The following is a 23,125-nucleotide window of genomic DNA, read 5'->3' on the forward strand; positions in this document are numbered from 1 at the left end:
CTCTCATTGGGACCCAGAGAGAACCAGGATCTCCTGGTGCAAAAAGGAGCTGCTTCATTTCATTAAAAATACTATGACAGCCGTGAATCTGATGCTTATGTATAAAATCAAACACTGATCACTGATTCTGGAATTTTAAGTTATATTTACTCATCATGCAACAAAGCAAAAACACAATAAAAAGAAGACAATGACACCATTATTTAAAAGAAAAAAAAAAAAAAAAAAAAAAAAAAAAAAAAAAAAAAAACAAGAAAGGCACGCAAAACCTGCCAGCTTAAGCATCTGAATACCTTAACATAGTCTGGATCCCACTGTAAGCTTTGGTGGGCTAAAACCACTGAATCCTTCCATTTGCCCAGGCAGTACAAGGCAGTTGATTTGTTGCACAACAACACAGCTATGTCCCGGGAACACCTAAAGACAGGGTTTTAGCATTACTGTTTATTCACTCAAAAAGGATCATACTTGATCATTAGCAATATGAATAAATGAAAAAACTACACGTATCACCCACCTGACAAAATCAGAGGTAAAAAATGTAGTACTCTTACTAATTAATTAATAAAGATCATTTGAATATTGGCTACTAAAATGTCTTAAGAGACATCCTAATGATACCTTAGTGATACCTATAGTGATAAACTGGTCTATTCTGAAGCAGAAAGCCAAGCCACTGGAATAAGGAAGTATGAGGACTTAGCAAGAGTTCAGACCACCTCAATACACCTGCATATGGCTCAGTGAAAATCAGCAGCCGGGAATGGGGAAAAACAGACACAAGAATGGAAGCCGTGGGATGGAAAGAGTACCAAACACATTTTGGTCACCAAAAAACAACCTCAATGCATTTTAGTTGTATCATACCTTGGCGAAGTCAACAGAAAAATCCACATTTAAAATAAATGAGTGGCCAGTGTTAAATTAGGTTAAGAGCAGTGTTGTTAATATACAGTAGTAATGAATACTTAATAGTTGACATAATACTCATTTAATCATTAATAACATTACCAACTTATGTTAACTGATGAAAAGCACTTAACATCTGGAAAGAAATACCCGAAGGAATCTTCTGCTGAAAAATTATTTTTAACAAGTCTCAGAATACTGAGAAGGACCAAGTAACAAGAACAAAGTAACCTGCATGAATCATTTTACAGATAATCAGATGATTCATGTAACAACAGGCCAGGACATGGCAAAATCACAGCAGGATTAATCCACAACATGTCAGCTAAGAAATAGAAGTAATTTAACAGAAACCAGTGCAGTTTTTGGAAAATTATTTTGAGCTTTAATTGCACTAATTTTTAATTTATGTTTATGTAAAAATATTCAGATTTAAGTCACTAATTAATCACTCACATACATGTAAGGAACAGAATAACTATCAAACTGGTACAGTAAAGAGTGTGAAAAAAGATACAAGAAAATCAAGCATTAGGTCAAAAACGAGTTTTGAATTAACCGTGCATATTTACATATTTCAGGCTTGTCTTATGGTTTACATCTCATAATTCAAGAATACTTACGGGACCCACTGCATTAAATAACCAAGTGTTTGTAGAGCTTCATCATAGTTTTTTATGGCCAATGAGTAATTTCCATTTTTAAAATCCTGGTTCCCAGCTTGCCTCTTTGACTGTGCATATGACATGGGATCCATGCTAAGGAAAAGAAAAAAAAAATTAGAAAATAAAAAAAATTTAAAATATTAATCAAACAAAAGCACTGACTTATGAGACACTTCTTTCCCTCAAATTGACTTAAATTTTCCCCTTAGTTTTTGCATATTTGTAAAGGAGGACAAAAGAGCACATCTTCTTTGTTTCCTGCAGTTGGACTAGTAAAAAAGAGTTCTTGTGACAGCCTCATCTTTGCTGTTGATCCCTCCTCAACTTTTCAACTACTTTTTAATAAACTTCAGCTAATCAGATCTACCACTGGTATGCCTTTTTTTTTTTTTTTTTTTCTGTTTTTTTTCCCCGGGTCTTAAACTGTATCTTTTAAATTAAGATTCCAAATTATTTCAATGTGTGAGCACATACTCAGTGCAGGAGGAAGTATCTGAGAAAACAAACAGCATTTATATCCTCAAGAAATACATGAAGCTATACATTTCAATTCATTAAACACAAAACTCATTTACTTGCACTTTTTAAATGAGTTTTTTGTCCAGGTCCTCTCTCTAGATACTCACCAATCTAATGTATACAGAACAGCTTAGAAACTTAATTAGTGCAAGAAAATATTGTAACATAGTAAGGTAATAGTGCTTGATGACCTTGAATCAGACTTCAGTTATTAAAATGAACACAAGAAGTGGCCAAATAAAACAAAGGTTGAAACTAGCATCAACTGCCACTTACTGAAAAGCTATTACCTCATTAAAATTCTAAAATCAGGGTCATTAAACAAAACTAATCAAGTGGTCAAGCAGCTAGATGAAAGAAACAAATGCAGAAAGAAAACCAGCTAATGGATGAGAAACAGCACACAAACAGACGAGAAATATCCAATGCTAAAGTGCTGTGTAGAATCGTTCTTTACAGATTGATTCTATGATTAAAAGCTGTTTCCATTACCTGTAAAAACCTGTATGAATCTCATAAATCTCAGTGCAATTAAGCAAGATTAATTCACCAAATAGGAATGCACAGATTTGCTTATTATCCAGGTATTAACAGGCCTGTAACAAAACATAAAATCTACAACCTTTGCAACCTGCTAACATAATGTCAAGGTTCAGTCTGGCAGGCAGCTAAACACCACACAGACCTCAGCTCACTCCCCCACTCCCCAAGTGAATGGGGGAGCGAATTAGGGAAAAAAATAAAATGTATGTGTTGACATAAAGACAGTTTGACAGTACAGAAAAAGAAGGGAAAGCACTGATACTGATACTGCTAACAATAAACTTAGAATATACAAAACAATTAATGCACAGTGGAATTGCTCACTACCCACTGACCAATGTCCAGCCAGTTCCTGAGGAGCAGCCTCTGGCCAGTTTTCCCTCCTAATTTATATACATGACATTCTATGGTACAGAATATCCATTTGGCCAGTTCAGGTCAGCTGTCCTTGCTGTGTCCCCTCCCAATTTCCTGTGCCCCCCTGCAGGTGACAGGGCAGCATCAGAGGCTGATAAGTCCTTGACTTAGGGCAAACATGGGTCAGCAACTTATAAAACATCAGTGTGTTATCAACATTATCCTCATACTAAATCCAACACACAGCACTGTACCAGCTACTGAGTAGAAAATTATCCCAGCTGAAAGCAGGACTAAAATATCTGCAAGATCTCTTAACAACACAGCAAACTAGATATTTTTAAGTATTTGACTTTACAGGCAAAGCAAGCTACATTACTGATGTATTTTCTCTAATGTATTTTCCTCATGATGAGGCTGGAACACCAAGAATCAGGGCTGTCTTGTGAGCACAGAGGTATGATGAGGCACGCTATGGATGGCACCGTGCCTTCGCATTTATCCGAGCACAAAAAGCACTTGTCAGGCTCACAAGTGCATGAAGCAGATGGGAGAGCAGCAGCCCACAACTCTGAGAAGACAACAGGAAAATCAGCTGTAACCATAAAGCCCAGATCCACACTGCTTCAGACTGACTGGGAAATGACCTGTCAGAAGTCACGTCTACACTCCGTGATGATGCCTGTAATCCAACCATCAGCTTGCTAATTCCAGAGAAGCACCAAGAACAGATGTAAAACCTGGATAAAAACTAAACTCAAGAAAAAAAAGAGGTTCCATCTACTTGGGGGAGGTATGACCAGTCATGCTAGAGGGGTAATTTTTACATTTATCCCAGGCAAATTAAAACAACACTTCATTGAGCAATGTGAATACAGTATATACTTTAAAAATACTACTTCTCCAGGCAGCCAATCACGTGTACTCATAACATATTCAGGACTTCTTCTACACTGCATGGTATGAACATTATTAAGGTGAAAAAAAGGAAAAAAAAATAAAGCAACAGAACAAAGGGAAAAAACATAAAGCAACAGAACAAAGGGAAAAAACAAGTGGTAAAAGATGGTTCTACCTCATCTTTTGTGTAATTCTTTCAGATTTCAATTCTTTATCATCGAAAAGCTTGACAAATTATTTTCTCAAGAATAATACCAAAATAAGTCAGCTACACAGGAGTTTTTTCAAGGAGGAATACACATGAACTGGTGGTTTTCCAAATAGTAGCTGAATTTCAAGGGTTTTTTTCTTTTTTTTAAATAAAGCTATGCTTCTACTCAGTGTGATATTTTTCCCTGGAATTATATTTGAATCTTACTTTTTTTTGGAATATACTAAAAGTACAAGTACAAATAAAAGGTATTTACAAGAGGTTTAAAAAATTGTTTTTTCCACAGTCTAGCAGATGCAGCAACAAGGATTTTGAAGGACTTTCCAACGTGTCCTGCACTGAAAAATTTTGGAACTGAGCTCCCTGTTTCAGATCAGAAGGCAGCATGCCCTGCCCTTTCCAGGCAGCAGGAATTTTGACCAAAACACAAGTTCTCATCCTTTTCCAGAACAGGAATTTCCCAGCCAAAACACCAAACTGTAGATCATTTAAACAACTGGGACATCTGCTGCAGGCTTTAGCAACTATACCCAAGTTTGTATAGCCGAGAGATACCCCGGGCATGCAGATCTGACATCTAAGTTAATGATCCAAAAAACTGCCTTGCAGACCAGCACAGCAAGTCTTGCTATTGCCCAACACCTTCCTGCAGCATAAACAATTTTAACTCAAAACCAATGGACTAACTGAGGGCCTATTATGTAAAGTCTATCAAGCGTGAGGAGCATTAAACAAAACTGCTGTCTATTATTCTGCCTTAACTGGCACAGGTAAAAACCACAGCTGTATCTGGAAATAACTATAAAAAGACTTTGGTGGTGAGTGCTGTGGACTAACCCCAGTGGGCAGCTAAGTGCTTGCATACCCCCACCCCTAGTGGGATGGGGAAAAGAGAGAAGTAAAACCAAAAAAAACCTGTGGGTCAAGATAAAAATTGCTCAGTAACCAAAAGGCACCTGGAAGAAGAGAGAAAGATAACAAAAGTGATGCAAAGGCAATCATTAACCACCTCCCTGACATGGAATAATGCCCATCCAGTTCCCAAGACAGAGAAGGTTAATCCCCCTAAGTCCCCTCCTCTCCATTATCATTGCTGAGCATGACGCCACATGGCACGGATTGTCCGTTCAGTCAGTTTGGGTCATCTGCCCAGCTGTGCCCCCTCCCAACATCTTGTGCACCCCAAATCTATTCACTGGGAGGCTGAGTGAGGAACAGAGAAGGCCCCAACACTGTGCAAACAGTGTTCAGCAACAGCTAGAATGTTATTGTGCTATCAGCATTGTTTTGCTCACAAATTTAAAGCACCATACCAGCTATTATGAAGAAAATTAACTCCATCCTAGCCAGATACATGTTCCCCTCCTGAAGCAGGGATTTCTCCTAAGCTATGGAGCTATGAAACACATAAAGGTGTGGGGACACCTTAAGGTCTGTAAAAACCCTTCCCAGTGCATTGTTGAGACCTTATCATTCACAGAAACAAAACAAACAAACCAAACAGATATCATAGTCTACTGTGTTTACTTTTTTTACAACTCCTGAGACCACAAGAAAAAACACAACAGCAAAATGAAGCACATTAATTTTAACTCACAGAATTAAAACGAAAGATTATATATAGTTAAGTCAGAAACTATCTACTACCAAACCCTACTGCTGCCAGTGGTCAAAATTCCCATTTACTTTATGTGTCATCAACTCTTATGTTACTGTGCTGGTCAGTGTCCCACTGAACTGCTTCAGTCAGACCGCTGTCAGAAGCAGGGCAGCTTTAGAGGGGTTACAATGCTAAGTTTTGATTCCTCTCGCTTCAGAAGATAATTTTGAAAACACAAATGGAGACTGCCCAGAAAAGCCATTTGTCACTATTGAAAAATGCTGTGTTCCTTATGCCAGCGATGGGTCTCAAGAGGCCAGCATGTGATTTCTGAACATCTGAAGCTGGCAGTGCTAAAAACTTTAGAAATCTGAGAGTGAAACCAAGCCATTGGTTTTTCTGTCTGCATCTGCTTTACACATTTTAAAAAGAGAAACTGCGTGACACTCTTTAATTCACAGAAAAAAAAAAATAGAAAGTCTTCACAGCCATGCTTTTAATTATTTTCAATCCTGAAAGTTAAGCTTTAAGGATCCATCCCTATGGCATTACTCAGTGGAATAACGTTTTTATTCTCCAGGCACAGTAGATTTCTATAATGTGAGGAACAAATGAAGTATAGCAATCTTAGGAGCTCTGCCTCTGAATTAAAAGAATGGTGACAAATAAGAATCCTCCTATTTACAGGAAATCTGACTTCTAAAGACTGTGCTTTCCTTGGTCCTATTACGCAGACAAATCGGTCCTTCCTCCTCATTAACCCAAAAGGCAGACATTACAAACTGCCAACAGGTAGGGAGAGAAAAAGCTCAACAACACATCTACACTATGGCTGAGTTACAGCTAAATACATTTCATCAGCATTCGAATAATTCATGTTTTCTCAACAGGAAACCTCAGGACTCCATTAGCCCTCATTCAATGAAAGCATGCTGTCTCCAGGAGCATGGTGCCACCAAGAAAGAGACATCACGTCACCCCTTCTGCCACACCAGAGGGACCCCTGCAGCCGCATGCTCACTGCTGGCACAATCCCTGCAGGCAGCCCTGCAGCCACTCAGCAAAAGAACACTGCATTCAGGTCTTCTAAATAGCACTCTCCTCGTGACCTGATATAGACATATGGGAATGTCAGGCTGTCTTGGTTTGGGAAGACAGGTATCTGCCAGGTAATAAAAAAAAACAACTGCAGTTTCCTTTGGAATGGAGAGTGTAAACCCCCCACCCCCACCCCTTTTTTTTTCTTTTTCAATTATAAATTACAATCAGAGGCTCTTAGGCAAAGATTTGGGAAATAGGAATAGCAGTTCTTTACTAGTATGTATTACAAAGCAAACAAACACAAAAAAACCCACCAAACAACTACAGCATTAATAACAAACGAAAACAGTACCAAAAACCTTGAGGGCTTTGTTTCACAAAACCCAGGGCAGTTTGGTTTTGGTGTCCCTGCAGGATCCTCAGAGCACCAAGCTGAAACAGTGGAAAAAAGTCCCGGGCTGGTAGCTGGGATGGCAGGGTGTCCCGGCAGGCAGGGGCAGGATGTCCCGGCAGCGCAGGGGGTGCAGGGTCACACTGTGGCAAGAGGAGCAGCGCCAAAGAAGCCGAAGGAGAGGCAGGGCCTGGCCCAGCTCCCACGGGTGGCAGAGAAAACTCAGGATTCAGGCCGAACCGGTGATAGTAGACTTCCCAGGACTGGATCCCTTTGGCCACAGTGAAACTCCTCCAGCCAGCAACAGCAGTTCTCTTGTTCTCTCTCTCCCCGTTCTCTCTCTCCCCGAATGCCAGAAAAAGAAGAGCCCACAGCTGCCTCAAGCTCTGTCTTTTACCTGCGTTATCTCCCCCTTCCAACTTTGTCCACCTCTTTGTTTCGGTTAAGTACTCTCAAGTATCCAACACTTGGTCTCCTTGGTAACTTATAGAGAAAAAATTCTTTAGAGAAAGAAGGAACAAACCTAACCCCCAACATTATCCACCCCGAATCTTTTTCCCATACCAATATATTACATTGAGTTTAAACTGTTTATATATATATATATATGCAAATATGGATATAGCCACATTGTCATGGGTAGTTCACCCCAAAACAAGGTCCCCTTGAGGTATGCATCGGGTCCCTCCATCCTTTCGCATCACCCACCAGGTGCAACCTAGTCCCTGAGCGAAGACAACCCCACGGATGGGATTGTCTTTGCTGGAGGCAGGATTACTCCAAACAGCTTTTCCCAGAATACCTCTCATGTGTACCATTGGAACCTTATCTCCCTCTGTTGTTTGCAAGGGCTCAGATTGGGCAGGACCTGCTCGGTTGGTGGAACCTCAAGTGCTCACCAACCAGGTAGCCTTTGCTAAATTAATATCCCAATTCTTGAAGGTTCCCCCACCCAGTGCCTTCAAGGTAGTTTTAAGCAGGCCATTGCACTGTTCAACTTTCCCGGCCGCTGGTGCATGATAAGGAATATGGTACACTCACTCAATGCCATGTTCTCTAGCCCAGGTGCTTATAAGACTATTCTTGAAATCGGTCCTGTTGTCCGACTCGATTCTCTCAGGGGTGCCATGTCTCCACAGGACTTGTTTTTCTAGGCCCAGGATGGTGTTCCGGGCAGTAGCATGAGGCACAGGGTAGGTCTCCAACCAACCAGTGGTGGCTTCCACTATGGTTAGCACATAACGCTTGCCCTGGCGGGTTTGGGGAAGGGTGATGTAGTCAATCTGCCAGGCTTCCCCATATTTATACTTGGACCACCGCCCACCATACCATAAGGGCTTCACCTGCTTGGCTTCCTTGATTGCAGCACATGTCTCACAGTCATGGATAACCTGAGAAATACTGTCCACGGTTAAATCCACCCCTCGGTCTCGGGCCCACTTATAGGTGGCATCTCTGCCCTGATGACCCGAGGCATCATGGGCTCATCGAGCTAGGAACAACTCTCCCTTGTGTTGCCAATCTAAATCTATCTTTGACACTTCTATCTTGGCAGCCTGATCTACCTGCTTGTTGTTTCGGTGTTCCTCATTAGCCCGACTCTTGGGAACATGGGCATCTACATGGCGGACTTTCAAAGGCAGCTTCTCTGCACGAGTGGCAACGTCCTTCCATTAATCAGCAGCCCAGATTGGTTTTCCCCTACGTTGCCAGTTGGCCTTTTTCCACCTTTCCAGTCAGCCCCACAGAGCATTGGCTACCATCCACGAATCAGTGCAGAGGTAGAGCTTTGGCCACTTCTCTCTTTCAGCAATGTCAAGGGCTAATTGAACAGCTTTGAGTTCAGCAAGTTGACTTGATCCCCCTTCTCCTTCAGTGGCTTCTGCAACCTGTCGTGTGGGGCTCCATACAGCTGCTTTCCACTTACGGTTCATTTCCATGATGCGACAGGAACCGTCACTGAAAAGAGAATAGTGTGTTTCTTCTGCTGGCAGCTAGTTGTACGGAGGAGCTTCTTCAGCCCGTGTCACTTGTTCCTGCTCCTCTTCATCCGTGAGACCAAAGTTTTCTCCTTCCGGCCGGTTTGTAATTATCTCCAAAATTCCAGGGCGATTTGGGTTTCCAATACGGGCACGCTGTGTGATGAGGGCAGTCTATTTGCTCCATGTGGCGTTGGTGGCATGGTGGGTGGAGGGAGCCTTTCCTTTAAACATCCACCCCAGCACTGGTAGTTGGGGTGCCAAGAGGAGTTGTGCTTCTGTGCCAATCACTTCTGAGGCGGCTTGAACTCCTTCATAGGCAGCCAAGATCTCCTTCTCTGTGGGAGTGTAATTGGCTTCAGATCCTTTTTAACTTCGACTTCAGAATCCCAGTGGTCGACCTTGGGTCTCTCCAGGCACCTTCTGCCAAAGGCTCCAGGAATAACCGTTGCTCCCGGCTGCGGAGTAAAGCACATTCTTCACATCTGGTCCCGTCCTGACTGGGCCAAGGGCTACTGCATGAGCAATCTCCTGCTTGATCTGGGCAAAGGCGTGTTGCTGTTCAGGGCCCCAGTGGAAATTGTTCTTCTTGCGGGTAACCAGGTAGAGAGGGCTCACGATCTGACTCTACTCAGGAATGTGCATCCTCCAAAAACCTATGGCTCCTAGGAAAGCTTGTGTTTCCTTCTTGTTGGTCAGTGGAGACATTGCTGTGGTCTTATCAATGACCTCAGTGGGGATCTGCCGCCGTCCATCTTGCCACTTTACTCCCAGGAACTGGATCTCTCTGGCAGGTCCCTTGACTTTGCTCTTTTTGATGGTAAACCCGGCTTTCAGCAGAATCTGGATGATCCTCTCTCCTTTCTCAAACACTTCAGCTGCAGTCTTCCCCCACACAATGATGTCATCAATGTACTGTAGATGTTCCGGAGCCTCACCCTTCTCCAGTGCAGCATGGATCAGCCCATGGCAGATGGTGGGGCTGTGTTTCCACCCCTGGGGCAGTCGGTTCCAGGTGTACTGCACGCCCCTCCAGGTGAAAGCAAACTGAGGCCTGCATTCTGCAGCCAGAGGAATGAAGAAAAATGCATTGGCAATGTCAATAGTGGCATACCACTTCGCTGCCTTGGACTCCAGCTCGTACTGAAGTTCCAGCATGTCTGGTACGGCAGCGCTCAGCGGTGGAGTCACTTCATTCAATGCACGATAGTCCACAGTCAATCTCCATTCTCCGTCAGACTTGCGCACAGGCCAGATGGGGCTGTTGAAGGGTGAGTGGGTTTTGCTGACCACCCTTTGGCTCTCCAGCTCACGGATCATCTTGTGGATGGGGATCACGGCATCTCGATTTGTCCAATACTGCTGAGAGTGCACTGTCGAGGTGGCAACAGGTACTTGTTGTTCTTCTACCTTCAGGAGTCCCACTGCAGATGGGTTCTCTGATAGTCCCGGCAAGGTGTTCAACTGCTTAATGTTCTCTGTCTCCACAGCAGCTATTCCAAAAGCCCATTTGAGTCCTTTAGGGTCTTTATAATAGCCATTCCTGAGGAAGTCTATGCCCAGAATACACGGAGCCTCTGGGCCGGTCACAATCGGAAGTTTCTGTCACTCCTTCCCAGTCAGGCTCCCCTCGGCTTCAACCAGAGTCAATTCCTGTGATCCCCCCGTCACCCTGGCAATGGAAATCGGTTCTGCCCCCACATGTCCCGATGGCATTAGAGTACACTGCGACCCAGTATCTACCAAAGCTTCATATTTTTGTGGCTCTGATGTGCCAGGCCATCGAATCCACACAGTCCAAAAACCCGATTTTCCCGTGCCTCTTCCTGGCTAGAGGCAAGGCCCCTCTAGCACTGGTTATTATTCCCTTCTTGGACATACATGGTAGAGGTTCCTTCGAGGGAATCCGACACAGCATTCCCACCTCCGTAATACCTGGCAGCTTGCTCATGGGAGGCTGAGGCTACCTTCATTCTAGTGGAACTCCCTCTGTTAGCATTTCTCTCCTTGAGCTCACGTACCCGTGCTGCCAGGACAGAAGTGGGTTTCCCATGCCACACTCCCATGTCCTCCCCATGGTCCCGCAGATAAAACCACAGGTCAGCTCGAGGGGTGTACCCTCTCTCTCTCGCTGGGGGATGTTGGGCTCTGATTCTGGGGCCTGTGACTCGCACCGGTGCTACATGGGAACTGTTCCTTCTCATCTCCTCTCTCATTTCCTTCATCTCCTCTTTGAGTTCCTTCACCACCGCAGAGACATGAGCCTGCATTGGGCCACTGATCATACTTTAATAATTTCTGAGCTTGTTGGCAACAGAACCCACTGTCTCTCGGTTGTCCTCGGCATTAATTGTTGCGATGAATGTGGCGTATTGGGATGGTCCATGAGTTGCCAGATTCCACAACATGTGCCCTGTGCATTTAACCTTGTCGGGGTCATTATCATGTTGTCCGGTCCTCCCAAAAAGTACTTCCAATACTGCCACTTCTCTCAACTGTTGGATTCCTTCCTCAAGGGTCTTCCATCGCATTCTATTGTTGTGCTCTTGCATTCTGTCTCTGTGGACAAATCTCTCTCTCACACTCATTAGAAGTCGTTCCCAAAGGGAAAGGGGCCTTTGCTCTCTTACAAATACCTGATTTATACCTGAGTCCTGGGTCAAGGGTCCCAAATTCCTTGCTTCAGCACTATCCAGTTGTACGCCTGTACCCGTAAGGTCCCAGACTCGAAGTAGCCGGGCCGTATAAGCCTCATGTCCTCGTCGTGCAATATCTTTTTGCAGATTACGTAGACTTTCATATGACAGGGACTCAGTGATGATCTCAACCTGTGGCTCTTCTGTGGATTGTGAGGGTCCTCCTCTCTTACCCTTAATACCAGGATCTGACGATTTCACTTTACACTTCCTTGTTTCCACAGGGGCGACTGCTGCTGTCTGTGGCTGCCCTTGTGGTTCAGCTGGAACCTGGACAGTTGTAACGTTTGTGGGTTCTACTGCTGCACTATCAGTCTCTGCCTTCTCGGGGCAGGGGGAGGGTTTTTCATGAGCTGGGGAAATGTACTCCCTCAGCATCTGGCCCATCTCATGCATCTCTTTTACCAGAACCTCAACCCAATCCGGGTGGGTCCTTTCTGAGGCAGGCTGTGGGGCAGAGGCAGGCTCTGGGGTATTATCCCTATTCTGTGGGGTAGGTATCAGGGTGGTTATCCAGGTCAATCTTCCCTTATCTCTCAATGCTAAATAGAATACGCCTATTAGCAGCACCAGCCGTTGTATGATATCATTAGCATTCAGAGAGGATTTAAACCCTTCAAAAACTGGTGGGGCAGACCCAAAGAGGTGGGTAAAGGGTTGGGAAAAAAACTCCCCTGGTGTCATTTCCTCACAGTAGGTACCACTGTTAAAGTAACTCCAAAAACACACAGTTAGTGTACGATAGCCCTGAATCCATGTGCCTGCTTTCCAGAGGAAATTAAAAACCCATGAGTTCTTCACCTGATTAAGCCATAAAATAAATTGGATGACAGTCACAGTAGCCTTAGTTATAGGGCCCATGTTTAGATAAGGGCCTGCAAATGGAAGGAATACAGCCACAACCACATGCCATCCAAACCAGGGTAAGTTAGACCACATGATGCTGCCTAATGAGGTTTTTATATCCAACACACACAAAAGAAAGTACTAGGTTAGTTAAGAACCGCTATTTCTCTTCCCTTTTCTTTTCTCAGGGCCCTCAAGCCCCACACTTGGGCGTCAAAATCTGTCTTGGTTTGGGAAGACAGGTATCTGCCAGGTAATAAAAAAAAACAACTGCAGTTTCCTTTGGAATAGAGAGTGTAACCCCCCCCTCCACCCCTTTTTTTTTTCCTTTTCAATTATAAATTACAATCAGAGGCTCTTAGGCAAAGATTTGGGAAACAGGAATAGCAGTTCTTTACTAGTATGTATTACAAAGCAAACAAACACAAAAAAACCCACCAAGCAACTACAGCGTTAATAACAAACGAAAACAGTACCAAAAACCTTGAGGGCTTTGTTTCACAAAACCCAGGGCAGTTTGGTTTTGGTGTCCCTGCAGGATCCTCAGAGCACCAAGCTGAAACAGTGGAAAAGTCCCGGGCTGGTAGCTGGGATGGCAGGGTGTCCCGGCAGGCAGGGGCAGGATATCCCGGCAGCGCAGGGGGTGCAGGGTCACACTGTAGCATGGGGAGCAGCGCCGAAGAAGCCGAAGGCGAGGCAGGGCCTGGCCCAGCTCCCGCGGGTGGCAGAGAAAACTCAGGATTCAGGCCGAACCGGAGTAGACTTCCCAGGACTGGATCCCTTTGGCCACAGTGAAACTCCTCCAGCCAGCAACAGCAGTTCTCTTGTTCTCTCTCTCCCCGTTCTCTCTCTCTCTCGGAATGCCGGAAAAAGAAGAGCCCACAGCTGCCTCAAGCTCTGTCTTTTACCTGCGTTATCTCCCCCTTCCAACTTTGTCCACCTCTTTGTTTCGGTTAAGTACTCTCAAGTATCCAACACTTGGTCTCCTTGGTAACTTATGGGGAAAAAATTCTTTAGAGAAAGAAGGAACAAACCTAACCCCCAACACAAGCCAGACCCAATAAAAGGAAAAAATGCAGGCCAAGAAGGCTGTAAGTGGCCGTAACTAAGACAGTGCTCTGCCTGCTAGCCAGTTTTACCTGTTTTCCTGACAACATCTACCAAAGACATATTTAGAGAATACAATCTCCTTTCAATGTGTTTAAGCCTAACCTTGACACTGAAAAGCAGGGAAAAATTTACTTCTCTCAATTTTCCACTGCATGCTGAAAAGTCAAATGAAAAATCTGGAAATCACCTATACTTTTTAGAGGAGGCCCTGAAGAAACAGCAAAGACAAAAACGAACAGCTTATAACTGACCAAGATACAAGCAGACACACTCGGAAATCTCATGTAGAGGAGAGGAAGAAGCTGAGATTTAGACACGGACCTCATGGATCTGTTTAGTCTGAAAAAGATTATAATGGCATTTGTGACTGCCTGAACAATATTTGAATCAAATGTTCAGCCAGTATCTCATGAAGAGAGATATTGAAGAAGATGACGATGAACATGAAGATCTCATACTCAGCCCTTTTAAAATGTCAGCTCATGTTGGAGAAACTGGTCAACCCAAATGAAGAGCCTCTAATTTAGACAGCTTGCCATCAGACATCTCTATCATTAGGGATATATTCAGGTAGATAGAGAGAGCCTTATCTATAGATAGATTCTCACTCCTACAAAATAAGAAAAAAAAAAATTCTGTAAGAAGTCACCTTGCCAGTTTTGCACCAGACCTTGGAAGGGCCAAAGACCATTCGCTCCCAGTAAAAGCCAGCACCACTTGGAAAATAATGAATGAGATTCTAGAGCAGATTAGGATTACATAAGGGCAAGCAGAGCAGCATAGTAATAGCTTTTTATCAGAATGCTGTTTTGAACTCAGCACAAATTGGACCAAATGATGTTTCTTTACTGTGTCTGGGCTCTATGGCCAGTCAGCGTCCTATACGTCAGAGTACTCCAAAGATAAAGACAGCATGCATCTCTGGAGCTGTTTGCCTCTAACAAGACAAAGTAAACCATTTCCCAGTGAATAGAAAGTGAATAGAGAGAACATTTTATTGGGTTGTTTCAGTCTGAACTGGAGACCTGTACACAACCTCCATCACTGGACACAAGCAACCATCAACACTACTTACAGAATTTTGCTTCTCTAGACACTCTTCCTTCCAAAGTGTTCAGGCAGAAGCAGTACTAAGGGAATTCACGCTACTGTTCTGTAGATTCACCAATGCAATACCACACTGAATCTGCACACCTTGACAGCACAAAGCATCTCTCACTATTGAGAAGGAATTCTCACCTGAAATGGGTCTAGCAGGCAAGCACTATTTCCATATTTTGGAAGTCAGCTGTGAGACTTCTAAGTTCTGGCTGTGCTTTCAAAAGATGTTAAATGGTTGGGGTGAGAGAGCACAGAGTGAAACAGACTGTCCCAGGGTGCTCTTCATTTTATACCAAGCTTTTCCTTGGAAATGTGCTCTGTGGTAAACTGATGATTGTAGGACACAGACATTGTCAGAAAAAAAGGCAAACATTCTTATCAACATATGGCAAATGCAGCCCAGGATGCAATTAGCACAGATGTCTCAGATGCCTGTTAACACCTCAAACACCACAAATAAACCAGACAGGGTAGATTTGTGCAAGGTTTGAATGAAACAAGGGGTATAAGCAGAATACACACACAAGACTCTGGGCTAGGGCCCTGTTCAGGGCAGAGTTGGCCTGAATGACCTCTCAAGGTCCTCCTTTTCCAGATTACCACTATATGTTGCTTTCTGTTTGTGTAAACTGTCAGAAAGGAACTGTTATTAGTAACAAAGCCCAGACACCTGATGTCTCCAACCAAACTCACAGCTGACACAGCTTGGCAGCTCAGATCTTCCTCGGATGCATAACCACCAAACAGGACTACAGTAATGGGACCCAAACCTAGCCAGAAGTTGGGCCAGCCTTGCTGATAAGTAGAAATTCATGCAAAACCTCAAGAAGTGAACACTGAAATGTTACTAATCTTTAGATCAGGGATTTGTGGTTCACTTGCACACAGGAAAGGTACTAGGCAAGGAAGTGACATAGCAAGGAAATGGACAATCAGAAGCACAAGCACATCACCAGGAACAAGACAACACCTTTCACAAAAAGAGATGGGTGCACACACCCCAGGACACCAGCTCTGCACCTGCTTTAGACCCCTGGAAGCAAGAGTTTCACACCCATGGACAAGGCAACAAAAACCTGACAGACTGACGTGACATTCTATGGTATGGAATATCCCTTTGAACAGTTCAGGTTAGCGGTCCCAGCTGCATCCCCTCCCAGCTTTCTGTGCCCTCACCCAGACTCCCCACTGGTGGGACAAGCTGAAAAATGCTTAACTTAGGATAAGCACTGCTTAGCAACAACAAAAACATCAGTGTTATATCAACATTATTCTCATCCTAAATACAAAGCCCAGCACCCTACCAGCTACTAGGAAGAAAATTAACTCTATCCCAGCCAAAAACCGGATGACACCTCAGAACGTCCTTCCTCCTTTCCTTGCAAGCTGAACTCAGGCCAAGCATATGTGACTAGCCTTCCTTGAAGACTGTTTCACAGCTTGCAGCAGTAACAGGTCTGGCCTTGCTCCCCAGCACATCCTGTTTTGGTACGAGAAACATAACAGGCTTCTTCGCCTTCAGCTTTAAATGATTTTTCCCTCTTTGTAACCTACCAAGAACAAGTCATACCTAAGAAAATGTACAGTCGAGCCATGTCTGGAGTTGCTTTTTCAAGAAACACATCTGTTTATACATGCAAATACCTATGACTTCCAGTAAATTAAGGAAAGACTTGCATTTCCCATTTTATATACAAAAAAAATTATTCAAAAGCATGTTCAATATTCTGTTTGCACAGTATCATTACTGTGTCAGCACAAAATCCACCAGAACCTCACAACAGCAGGAAAAGTTAATCTTTCTGTTTCTCTCTGAAACAACAACAATCTTGAAATCCCTAGTATAGCTCAGCCATACAAGGCCTAACTCAGTCCAAGAGGGAGTTGTTTACACTGCTGCAGTTGTTTGCTCAGCCTGCCAATGTTCCTCTCATCATCGTCCTGCTTTTCTTTGCACTGGTGTGGCCTCACCTTGAATACAGCTGCCCAGTTTTGGGCACCACAAAATAAAAAATACATTAAGCTATTAGAGAGCATCCAAAGGAGCCCAGGAGGATGGTGATGAGTCTGAAGAGGAGCCTGTACGGGGAGCGGCTGAGGTCACTTGGTTAGGTTTGTTCAGAAGGAGGCTGAGGGGAGATCTCTCTGCACTCTGCAACTTCCTCATGAGGGGAAGAGGAGGGGCAGGCATTGATTTCTTCGCTCTCGTGACCAGCGACAGAGCTTGACAAGACTTAACTGAAGCTGAGTCAGGGAAAGTTTAGATTGGATGTTAGAAAGAGGCTCCACAGGGAAGTGGTCACAGCACCAAGCCTGTCTGAGTTAAGAAGCATTTGGACAACGCTCATGTGCACTCAAGGCACATGGTGCGATTATTAGGGTGGGTGTCCTGTGCGGGGCCGGGACTTGGACTCAATGATTCTGATAAGTCTCTTCCAACTCAGCATTTCCTATGACCGGGTAAGAGATACGGCAACAAACACCCTGCACATTTCCTTCATACAGATTCACTCCAGAGGGTATTGACTCTGGAATGAGGAAGAAACAAACGAAAAACACCACAAGACCAAGACACCAAGACTGCCCTAACATCAAGGTTTTCAAGCTTGCACAGTTCACAGCCAGTGCTTGACAAATTTAATTGCACGTTGGTAAAAAAAACACTGATAGGAAATACCCCCTTAGGCATGTTTTCATGGGAGAGCAAAGCCTCCTTCCATTCGCAATAAATCTAAAGTTAACTCTCTGTAAATCGCTAAAAAAATTGCAAACGCTGGTGGAGAGATCCTTCTGCATTTATTCTTCTGCAGTGCACTCTGTGCACAAACTCCTTTCCAGTTGAAAAAGTCTGTTTTGTTAAGTGACCACTCCGCGACCTTGTTCAAGAGTTTTGCTTTTCAGGGAAAGGATCCAAAACCACAGAAGACAATGCTTCGCTTCGGGCTATGCTAGAAGAGTTCTCCCTCTTCTTTTCAAGCACGGACACGGCATCTCATCTCCCCCGGTTCCTCCGCGCTAACCATACCAGGCCAACACAGACCCTCAGATGCCTGGCAGGAGCAAGAATGCACTCTTCTTCTTTTCCTTCAACTACCCCACACATTCCCTGGCAAGTTTCCCAACCAGCACAGCCACCCCCGCTGCCCACACGCCTAATCCCGCACCCACGCGCCTCCTCGGGGCAGCGCGTCCCCTCTCCGGAACTGCTCCAATATACAGGAAGCTTCACCGAGATGGGAAGCCACCCACCCCCCAGAGGCCGCGGCTGTCCCTGCCAAGCATCGATGGAGCAGCGCAGGGGGCGCGGGCAGCTCTCCCGCCGCATCCCCGCATCCCCGCATCCCGCCCGGAGCGGCGGGCGGCCGACAGCTGCGCTCCCCTCACCGGGGAAGCTGAGGGGGGCTACAAGGGGTGGCCAAAGGAGGACACATACCTGCCTGCCCGTCCGACCCCGCCGCCGCTGGGGCGACCTCCGCTTGTCGCCCTTAAACTCTCCGCCCCGCGTCCCGCCCCCGCCGCCCACGTCACCGTGGGAGTGGGGGAATCGAAACAAATCCGCGGCGCTCGGGGAATCGAAACGGGACCGCTCCGCCCGTGGGGGATGTGCCCCCCCCTCGCCCCGACCCGCCGCAGGGAGTGTGGCGGGGGTGGGAGGTACTGGGCGTCCACCTCCCCGCCGGAATGTTCAGGAGGAAGTGGCTCTGGGATGTCTCCGGGCTCCCTCCGCCGCGGGAAGTGCAGAAGAGTGCCATTTTTTTAAATGACGTAGCGATGCCTTCGGGATACTTGGAAAACCAGCGTTTGTGCGCGCCAGGGGCACCCCCGCGTCCTGAGGCGCCGTGCTGTCCGTCTGGCTTCTCACCACAGCCCCCGCTCAGAGTAAGCTGCGGCTCCAGTGGTCTTGCACTGTACAAGGATCACCTGGGGAAAGGAGGCTTCTCCTCCTGCGATGCAATTGTCTGCTAATTTATCGTTTCCCGTGGTCTTTTCACACCGTGAGAAGTGGATCAATAAATCAAAAATTAATACTTCACAGGAGGTCGTTCAATAATTCACCCCTCTGTGAACCACGTTTCTAATCGCGTTTTTCTCTGGTATTGAGTATTAGCCTGAACGTCTTCCTCTTTATCCGAGCTGGCTGATACGGAGTTAATTTCACTGCCAGCAGCGCCCACCGTGCTGTGCTTTCTTTAGGAGCTAAAAAGTGTTGATAACATACTAGTGCTTCGGCCACTCATCTCCAATATTCCTCCTTCAGCAGTAAGCTGGGGGTGGGCAAGATCTTGGGAGGGGACACAGCCAGGACACCTGGCCTAAACTGGCCAAAAGGATATTCCAGAACATGTGATGCCTATTTAAATATAAAAACTAATAGAAAGGAGTAGAAAGGTGGGATATTCATTATTTACATTTGCCTTCCAGAGCAACCACTACACACGCTGAAGCCCTGCTTCCCAGGACATCACCGGATGTTGCCTGCTGATGGGAAGTGGAGAACAACCTTTTGGAGTTTCTTACCTTTGCCTGAGCTTCCATTTTATTAAACTGCCTTTTGGTTGACCTGTGAGGGTTTTTTCCATCTCAGTCCCTTCCCCCTCGATCCTGCTGAGGAAGGGAGTGACAAAGCAGCTTGATGGCCTCTTGATTTCCAGACAAGGTGAACCCACCATAGTCCTTTTGATGCTCAGGATGGGGCATGAGATAACAAGAGTTTTGTATGAAGTGTGCTATAGCTATAGTGGCTATTCAGCGTCAAGCTCATATGCAAGTCACAGAGATTGTTGGCTGCACTGCTTATCTCTTTATTTAGCTGAGCTTGAGAACCCATTAATAAAAACAATGACTGTTCTTTGCCCTGGCATTTCTGGCCTTACTCTTCTGGAGGAAGTATCTTGTGGTGAGCATGAAGAAATACATACCCCCCTCCATACCCAGGAATAATGCAGATGGTTTTATTATGCAGGCCTCAGAGATTCTTGTTCATCCTTACATGAGCTTACATGAGTAGTTTAATACTACTTATTAACACTGCTAGCATATTATGGGCTTTGTGGAATCCAGTGTTATCCTGATCTAGGAGAAGACAATTTTTGGATGAGGTGATACTGAAATAGGCCCTGGGACAGCTGGTCCTGGGGTGGCAGGGTGTATGGAAGGATTTGGGCAGGTTCCTGGGGCAGTTATCACCTACCAAATCCTGGAAATTCACACCTGAAGAGGCAGGTTACCCTGGCAAACTGACATGCCACAAACTGATAGAAAGGTGCCTGGCCTATCCCAGTGAAAACCAGCAGCTTCTAGTACTGTACTGGGTCCTGGCCTGTGCCTATGGAGCCACAGTTCAGTACTCTCAGAGGAACGTGGTTGAGACAGGAACCTGAACACCAGCTACAGCAATTCTCCCAGTACTGAGAAGGAAACAGTGGATGAAGAAAATAATGGATCCATATTGTCAATTAGTAAAGGAGGAGGAAGGAGAAGAGGAAAGGTCTGACCAAAAAGCTGGTGCTTTGACAAATATTAAAAAAATGGGCGCTAATATCTTCACAAATGACTGGATCTGGAAGATGGGGTTTGGGCTCTTCACTAATGGTAGGAGACATGGCTCTTAATGTCTTCACTAATGCCTAGGTCCAAAAGAGCCAATCAGGTGTTGGAAGAACAGCTGTGGGAGTCTTTAGGAGAAGCAGGTGTTAATGTCTTTGAAATGGGTCTAATGTATCTAAGAACATCAAGCCCTGATAGTTTATTACAGAACCCAGGCAGTTTGATCCAGCTTGAACTTCTGAACTTTAAGGTTATAGGAGGAAGGGGTCTGCAAGAAGTCTATTGCAGATCCCAGACAGTCTGAGCTTCTGATGTGTCCGCAGAACCCAGACAATGTGAACTTCCAAACTTCAATGGAAAATGATGATACAAGTTCAATGGGGAATATGTAGTAGGCGGTTCAGGAAGGCTATACTTCAGCTGTAATGATCGATGAGCCCTCCATAAAGCACCAGCATAATCATCTCCTGTGATTATGTGTTTTCCTACGCTAACACAGCCAATGGGTAGAAGAAGAGGGCAGCATGTGGTTGGGAGTTTAGGATTAAAGGAGGCTTCAGTACCTCAAGAGAGAACCCAGGGAGTGGGCCTGGTGGACTCTCTCCCTTTATTCAAATAAAATTGCTGGACGACTCTTTTTCCTTTGTGGACATTGGCTTTTCACAGCATGCCTTTTCCACACACAAATTGGAGAAAGGAGTCAGAGAATTCATACAGGAAGCAGAAACTACCCAGGCCTTGACTTCTTTAGAATTTCAAGATATGTGGGAAGATCATAGCTGCCAGACAAGTGAGTGGATTTCTGCGTGGCTCTCCAGTGCTGGGATAACAGGGCAGCAGTCAGCAGCCAGAGAGTAAGGAAATCCAGCAGCTGGGATCCTTCACTAGAAAACTGGCTCAGCAATTTACAGTCTCTGAAGATGGTTCCTCTCAGTGTGAGAGCAAGGTACCCATTTCAAGGAAGATCTTGTGAACTGGCCAGGAATGTGTATCTACCACAGACAAAAGCATCCATTCTGAGAGAATTAGTGGTGATGAAAGTCAACTGCATTGACCTAAACAATTATGAGGTCTCCAAAGATCCAAAGGATGCCCTGTGCACACAGACCATGTGGAGGCAGTGCTCCAGCTTCATATTCTAACAGTTTGGCAGTAATGTACTGCCCAGATATCAACACCTCAATTTTTGGAGTCAAGTCTTCTCCAAAACTTTGAAGACCATCTTTAAACATCTTCATCCTTATGGGTCAGTGCTTTGGCAGTTAGACAAGCCCCAAGAAATTAGTTTTCTCCTGCCCCGTTGGAGGGAAAGGGAACCCCAGACACGTGCTGCATGGCATACTCTGTTTTTTTCTGTGTGCCCAGGAGTAGAAAAGGAATGGCCAGGCTTACTGGACCATGTGGATTCAATTGCCTGGTGCATCAAACTCACGCAAGTAAAAGACCTTGGTAGACACTGGTGCCGTCAGGCTGCGGGGGCACAGAACACATCTGGATCTCTTCAGTGACAGAGGGATGACAAGAATTGTCTGTGCTGGAGGCAGAGCAACCACTATGCATGGTAAAACCCTTTTTCCCAGAAAGTGTGTGGGTATTGCCTGCTGGGACATAGACAACAAATCTTTTGTTTTCCTTTGCTTCTGCACTCAGCCTTTGTTTTTGCTTTATTAAGCTGCCTTTGTCTTGATCCATGAGGGTTTTTTCCCACTTTATTCCCCCCCTCCAGTCCTGCCGAGAACTGATAGATTGGCTTTGATGGTCACCTGGTGTCAACTCATCCCGTTCTCACAAAAATGGATTTCTGCTAATCATCCATCTTCTGCACTTGGTTTTCACATAAATTACCCTGCTACCCATTTAGGGACTAGAGAAACAAAGTAATACTAACCTTAGCACAGATGATTTTATATCACTTGACTCCAAGTGGAGTGCATCAAAATAATAGGCAAACCCACTTTTAAAGAAAGCAGCCAACATACAGCCACAATTGTTTTGTAGCTGCATCCACATGAGGTGGCAAAATACAGTGTAATCTTGTTTCCTAAGTGACTTAAGGAAATCAAAGTGCATGGGTGGGATTTTGGAGTTCTTATTCAGGCAAAAGTATCTGAGTGAATCAACATGATACAAATGTTGAGAGGAATGAGTGGCTGATGGATACTAATATATCTGGAATTTCATGTGACCTCCTGTAAGGTCCCCCAAAAAATTGCTTGATGAGACTTTTAGAACGGCTTACAGTTGTTCATATACTCTTGAGTTAGGCACATGAGAGAAACAGTGGCAAGATATGCTCAATACGTCAAAACAACAAAAAATACTTTATCAGCATCTTTAGAAAATCAGAGTTTAGCAAAATGTTTAGAGCAACATTCAATCAAAGTGAAACACTTCCCAAAGCATTAACTTGGTCCATTCAACTTAGCAAGCTCTAAGCCCATTCAGTTTTAAGTTACTCAAAAATTCCAAGAGGAAATTCGAAGAAGGAGAAGAGAAAGAAAGAAAGAAAGAAAGAAAGAAAGAAAGAAAGAAAGAAAGAAAGAAAGAAAGAAAGAAAGAAAGAAAGAAAGAAAGAAAGAAAGAAAGAAAGAGAGAGAGAGAGAAAGAGAGAAAGAGAGAAAGAGAGAAAAGGACACATATAGCTGGGTTCTAGCAGTGTTCAGGTAGATGTTCCAAGAGGCGATAGGGTCAAGACATGCTTGCCTCATGT

The 23,125-nt window shown here is 44.7% G+C and overlaps 1 protein-coding gene across 3 annotated transcripts in view; it reads right to left on the reverse strand.

Moving 5' to 3' along the window:
* Positions 1–18,349, reverse strand: part of TRANK1 (tetratricopeptide repeat and ankyrin repeat containing 1) — a 57,891-nt gene extending 39,542 nt beyond the window's left edge. Inside the window, exons 1-3 of one of the 3 annotated variants that reach the window (XM_066192073.1) lie at positions 18,302–18,349; positions 1,533–1,667; positions 294–417 (exon numbers count right to left, since the gene is read on the reverse strand). In XM_066192073.1, coding sequence (XP_066048170.1) covers positions 294–417; positions 1,533–1,666 — 258 coding nt within the window. In that variant the 5' untranslated portion in view covers position 1,667; positions 18,302–18,349. Of the gene's footprint in view, positions 1–293; positions 418–1,532; positions 1,668–7,097; positions 7,184–7,533; positions 7,561–18,301 lie in introns of those variants that run through there. The other 2 variants (XM_066192081.1, XM_066192064.1) reach the window with 2 other exon arrangements.
* Positions 18,350–23,125: the final 4,776 nt, after the last annotated feature.

Source organism: Chamaea fasciata, unplaced genomic scaffold (genome assembly GCF_029207755.1).
Source record: "Chamaea fasciata isolate MVZ Bird 193981 ecotype frontalis unplaced genomic scaffold, bChaFas1.0.hap1 SCAF_1, whole genome shotgun sequence".
NCBI classification, from domain to species: Eukaryota; Metazoa; Chordata; class Aves; order Passeriformes; family Sylviidae; genus Chamaea; species Chamaea fasciata.